This window comes from Desmodus rotundus, chromosome 12, assembly GCF_022682495.2.
Source record: "Desmodus rotundus isolate HL8 chromosome 12, HLdesRot8A.1, whole genome shotgun sequence".
NCBI lineage: Eukaryota > Metazoa > Chordata > Mammalia > Chiroptera > Phyllostomidae > Desmodus > Desmodus rotundus.
In genome coordinates, this window is record NC_071398.1 from 69098128 (window position 1) to 69104057 (window position 5930).

Consider the following 5930-nt stretch of genomic DNA (forward strand, 5'->3'; position numbering starts at 1 on the left):
GTTAAAGACAACAAAATTCTGTAATCACTGAACAAGTGGAGGCAAGAAGAATTAGGATAAATTAAGTGACACAAGTGATCATCTTGAACCCCTGCTCTGAGAACTTGGCTGGAGCCATGCAGCACACCAGTTGTACAAGTCATTCCACTTTCCTTTTTGTAAAATTCCCTGGCTGTCACAATTTCTTGAAAATTTTCTTTAGGGCAAGATGAAGTAAAACCTGGCTCTGAAGTCGCAAAACAGGAAAAAAAAATAACAAAGTCGCAAAACAGGAACTGAAAGAAAGTATTGTGTCAAGTGAAGGGAAGTGTTGATTATTTTGACTTGCTCAGTGATCATGTTACCTAGTTACCCCAGCTTCCGAGGTGTTTCACTAAGGAATATTGCCATAGAAATGGCTTCACATCAGAACACATCAGTGGGCGCAATACTATGACTTGGAACTTGGGCCAAGGTTTGGGGCCTGATGTATTGTCACCCTCCCTTCATCCCTCTTCTTTGGTGTGTACTTGTACAGAACTTTCTTTATAATAAAATGTTGCTGCCTCTGGTAGTTATGGGGAAGGCACAGAATTGTTTGCACAATTAGCATTTGGTGCTCAGGGTTTAAAAGCAATATGCAAACCTCACATTCGCACATTTCCATAGTAATTCTAAGGTGTCAGGAAATACAGGATAGATTTCTGAAACTGACTCACTTATTCTGAGTCCCTTTTTGGCAGAGGCACTGTAAAAGTACTGAAAAATTAATTAGTACCATGCACTGTATTAACAACCTTAACTTCGGTTATTTCTTCTAGCTCCCTCAACTCAAAAAATTGAGACAGGAAGTTGAACCCTCGTACTTCAACATTATACCAACACTTGATGACTAATAGAAAATATTGGGACAGAGATTTCAATTCTTAAATTAAAATGTACAGGTACTCCAAAGTACAGCAATAATACATTTAACTAAAAGCCCAACACTTCTAACTTGAACGACAGGAGTTTTTCTGAAGGGAACTGTCCTGTGCTCTAAGGCAAATGAGCTTTATGGGGCTGCTTTTGCTTAATTCACCTACACTTATTTGCTCAGCTGACTTCCCTAAAAGGCTGGCCCTAAGAGGGGGAAGGAAGACAGGCAACGTTTAGAAAACACCCATACCACACCTTGTATTTGAATAAAAGATTTATTATTTTCTTCTCAGGAAAAACAGGAAGTTAGGGAAACACTACATTTTACAGCCCACATTAATTTGTAATTGGTCCTAACCCTAACTGGTACAGCTGTCAACAGTGTTAGCTGTTTAACCAGAACCAGGGTGTTAACCCGATAGAATGTTACATGGACAACAAACACTAGAGAACTGAAGATTTTTCCCTGAGAGAAGCGTAAGACAGAAGTTGCTGAGACAGCCATCTTTCCAAACAGCTCCTCCTTTTCCATTTGGGAGGATTTGCCTGAAGTATGTAGCTAGTCAGCACTTAGAAAGTGCCTCCTCTCCCTACAAAACCATCCACCCTTCCCCAAAGTACTTGGGCTCCCTAAGCCCTCACAGTCCCTCACCCAAAATATTAACTAAGATCCGCAGCATTTCAGCAGTCACATCCAGTACACTGGGAAGTGGGGCCCCTAAATGCCACCAACACATCTATGCACTTATTTCCACAACTGGAAATGGGGAGACAGGCTTTTCAGTCATCTTAACCAGATCTCAAGATTAATTAAAAACTACATAAAGTGCTTTTACGTCCCTAGAGATAGACATGACATAAATAACTGGTTTATGACCAAGAACGATAAATACATAGGCAAAAATAGCTCTAGCTACGTGACCTTATGGTGCAGAGATGGGCAGGCAAGGCATTCTTCCCTATTACATTCTTAGTCATTTTATTCATGCCTATTTTTATCTGGAGTCCACAGACTAAAGGTCATGTTCTGAGGCTGAAGTTTTCAAATGACAACTTTTTTTTTTCAGTTTAACCAGTAATTATATACCAGTCTTTATATCACTCTGTACTTTAAGTGAGCATATGCAAATTCAAAGGAATCCAGACAAAGTCATGTAAGATATTCTCCCCTCCTCTGAAAATTCTTAAGGGGACTTTTGAAACTTCTCCCCAAAAGGTTAAGAAAAGAAACAAGTCCAACAAAAAGGGACTCTTCCCACCTCATGACTATGACTGTAACTGCCACAGAATCCACTGTACTACCAAGGATAAAACTCATGAAGGATGAAGGTCTGTGGATTCCTGTAGGAAGGGGGGGGTTTACTTGGTTTCCTCGTGCCCAGAATTATATAAGCTCAGGGATGGCAGGGTAAAGATGTAGGAATTGATTTAAATATCTGTAGAGAGAACATAACAAGCAGCAAATATTTCAAAGGAAAAATAGGAAACAAATGTTAAGTTCAATAGAATGAGTCTGAAATCCAGAGATGCCAATGCAAAAATTTAAAACAAAGTTTGGGAATCATTTAGAAATGAATAATTAAATATTTGTTTTATTGACACACTAGGCTTAGACTTGCCTTTAACAAGCCAGCCTAATATAGCACCATGGTTAGACTATAGCCTGCTTTTCCAAGCCATCATTTTACAACTTATTAAGCAAACAAGGGATCAAATGTCTCTCATCCACCTGATGTGGTCTTTTTATACACATACTGCTAACAAGTCCAATTTGGAACAGCTGAATCTTTTTAAAAGCTTTGCAGATGAGCTCACGAACACAAATTTCACCAGTTAAGTTAGGCCAAACAGAAGGAACTCGAACAAGTTGTTGCCCAATCAGAGCTCATTATTTATAAATCATTGGCCTGACCCCCACCCCCTTAAAAACCACACCTTGACTCAATCATTGGGGGGAAAAAAAGCCCTAAAAAGGAATACTTACCAAAATCAGAAAGGAAAATTAAAGCCTGCATAGTTGTGAATCAGAATTGTTCCATTACAACCAGATTGAATACAATTACACCAATTGGTTCTGTATATAATCTAGAATTGACAAAGTTTAGGATAGAAAAGCTGTAAGAAATAGATTCGTAACTACAGAATGTAAATTTCAAAAGGGTATGAAAAAACTAATGAAATTCAAGACTCTCGTCCTTTAGATTTCAAAGAAATAGACTTTCTGTAAAAATATATACAATTTTTACAGACAAATACACTTACAAGTTTTTTTTTATCTTAAAAAAATTGAGGACATTCCACATTGTTAACTGCAGTTATTAATTAAGCCTTAAGTCAAGTATTCTTGGACATTACAAGGCTAATAAACTAAATCACTCAAACCAAGCCAAAGTAGAACAGGTATAAGTTCGGAGCACTTGGACTGTCTATTCTTCAAGAAGCATACCTGGGAAAGCTAATTCTAGACAGGAAAAAGCTTCCCTTCACACTCTGTTGGACAGTACTGAGGCTTCTAGTCATAGTTCTGTTGTAGCTTAAACCCACTTTACACAGTTCACTGGCATTGTTAGTGCTTCTCTTTTAACACAATAGGAAGTTAATGAATTTCTCGGGCATACTTAATGAACTCTATATGACTAGCCTAGCTACTGGCCACTCTCTTCTAGACATGGATATCAAGTCTCTCCACACTACCATCTTCACTACATCTAAAAGTCCTTCTCCGTGGCCTCCCAAGTTTGCCTCTTGCTGAAACTGAACTTTGCTTCTTTCAGACAAGAGACTCTTCGAGGGGGATAACCCCCCCCCCCATTTATTCTTGTTGGCCATAATCCTCTTGCCACACTTGCTGTTTTACGTTGCTTGGAGTCCAACTTCATAAATACATTGACTTCATAGCAGATGGATGTGGATATGGTGCCTGGAGTTGGTTAAGAGTCAATTACTTCACTTACAAGGCTATCTTATTAGATATGCCAAACCAGCTCCTACTCCAGCAACACCTGCAAAAGCCAGCAGCACATTTCTGATGCCGCCTTCTAGGTCCTCTACGTGGAAGAACTCCACAAACCCATCCTAGAAAACAAAAGAGAAAAGCACATTTTCAAGTATGGGGGTTTCCACTTACTAAAAGATAAACTGAAATACCTAAGGCCCACCTCTATGCAAGGATGAACCAAGGACTAAACCCCAGCTGCAAAAGACACAAATCCACTTAAAATGGGGGGGGGGGGTGCTGGGTAGGTGTTGAGGAATGTCTTTTACTACTATCCCTGGGTGATTTTTACTGCTTCATAATATTCTTGAATCCACTGCTGTGAAAAGGATCCAGCTGAATTACAATAAGCAAAAGACTCTACCAAAAGCAAAAAATTCAACAACCAGTGAAAACAGCCTACAGGAAACCAGGATTTGATGAAACAAATCAAGACAGTCACACCACTATCTCTATGGATTCACTACTTTCATGAATATCAAGCAAACGAAGGTCCATTTTAGAACTTGAAAATTGAGTTGTGCATCATAAAAACCTTTAGCTATCCCCAGTTTCTCTATAAAATCCTCCATTCTATTTTCACTCCAAAGTCCCTCTTTGACCTCAAAACAAACTTACCCAGCCTCTTTGTTTGACTAGCCAGTCTCGTTTTGTCCTTACGAGAACATCTGTGATGCTTTCTGCTAATGGTTCAATGCAGCTTTCCTGGTTTATACTCTTCAAGTGTTTAGCCACAAAGGCACCAAAAGAAATGAGAGTCACAATCCTGCCCCAGTTTGTTACTCCGTCACTAAAAACATGAACCATCACTCGAGACAAAGATTTGACGTCGTCTTCATTTTTGATGTCCAGTTTCCGAAGCATACCTGAGAGGAAGAAAAGCATGCGGGTTCTCACGGCCTCCTTTGTCTAAGAGCACGATTCGCCGGCCCACCCACGGCGGGGGAAATCGCTATTGGGCTCTGTAGAACTCAGGCCGACCCCACTTGAAAATTGACATCCCACCCTTTCCGGCCTTTGAACAGCGCTATTTCCAAAAGAATCGAGTGGGCGGAAACAATGACTCATGGCCAGAATATTCTGGTTTCAGAAATAGGATGAGAGTCGTTTCAACACTGACCCGTTTCGGTTTCCACCCACACTGAGTAGACTGAGAGATGACAAAAGACAGTGCAGCCTCCGTCACTACCCCCTTACCTTGGAAGGCCGTCTCGTGGTTACGCTGCACACCGTCCCCGACCCGCCGAAGGGTCTCTAACGCCTTCCGGCTGGCGGCCGCAGACCCGCCCATTGGCTTCGCGTCCTTGGCGCCAGTCGCCTGTTCCCTAAGGTACCGAGAGATAATCTCCAGCGACTGCCGGTACAACTCGTCCTCCTCCTCCTCTTCTGTTGGGGGCGGCGTGGAGGGCAGTGAGCCACCCGTAACGGAGCCATTATTGGCCTCCCCGACCAACTCCAGCAAGGGCAGGACAGCCGGCCGCTTCCCGAGAGGCTCCGGCTCGTACCCGTCCAGCTCCTCTTCGGGCGACATTATGGCGTCGGCGGCCGGGGCTTCCATTTCTTCAGGCAGCGCTGCGCGGCGGGCAGGCGCGAACAGCCGCCTCACGGGGGTGGCGGTGACGCTGGGGCCCTCGGCGCCAATGGGCGAGGGCCGCGCGACCCTCCGCGGGTCGGGCGCGAGTGTGGCCGGGGGGCTCACGCCGGTGCTTCCGCCAATCACCGCTCCCGCTTCCCCTCCCCCTGCCTCTCGCCGCGCCGTGGCCTCCTTCCCCGCGGCCAGATGCCGCTCTCCCGGAGGGGAGGCGGTGCCGCCGCCGCCGCCGCTGCCAGCCCCTAACCTGGCCCCCCCACAGTAGAGGTTAAGTCCAATTACTGCGTTTCTTTTGAAGCCAAACATTTCAAGCCTAAGTCTCCGTCGTCTGGCTGAGAAAAAAGGGGTAGGCGGCGACCGACTCCTTACTTGAAGGAAGCGGAAGTAAGGAGTGAGAGAGGCGCTCCCACCGCACGGTTTTAGGGCCGGTGTTACGTTGTAGGCGTC

General features: G+C 43.8%; 1 protein-coding gene across 2 annotated transcripts; it reads right to left on the minus strand.

The window, feature by feature from the left end:
• Positions 1-1153: 1153 nt before the first annotated feature.
• Positions 1154-5930, minus strand: MCL1 (MCL1 apoptosis regulator, BCL2 family member). 2 transcript variants are annotated; one of them, XM_053915261.2, is made up of 3 exons: positions 5090-5909; positions 4511-4758; positions 1154-3972 (listed from the first exon to the last, which is right to left on the minus strand). In XM_053915261.2, exons 1-3 carry the CDS (start codon positions 5787-5789, stop codon positions 3856-3858), a joined length of 1065 nt encoding a protein of 354 aa, XP_053771236.1. In that variant the 5' UTR covers positions 5790-5909; the 3' UTR covers positions 1154-3855. The 2 variants fall into 2 exon arrangements, with proteins under 2 accessions (XP_053771236.1, XP_053771237.1); XM_053915262.2 differs by lacking the exon at positions 4511-4758 and having other exon boundaries at positions 5090-5930.

Bases quoted from the DNA above. Each gene is read 5' to 3' on its own strand.
- MCL1 (XM_053915261.2), bottom strand. From the start codon at position 5,789: ATGTTTGGCTTCAAAAGAAACGCAGTAATTGGACTTAACCTCTACTGT. The intron at 4,759-5,089 runs GTAAGGGGGTAG...TCTTCCTCTCAG, and splicing joins CCACGAGACGGCCTTCCAAG to GTATGCTTCGGAAACTGGAC. The intron at 3,973-4,510 runs GTAAGTTTGTTT...TTTGTTTTCTAG, and splicing joins TAGTCAAACAAAGAGGCTGG to GATGGGTTTGTGGAGTTCTT.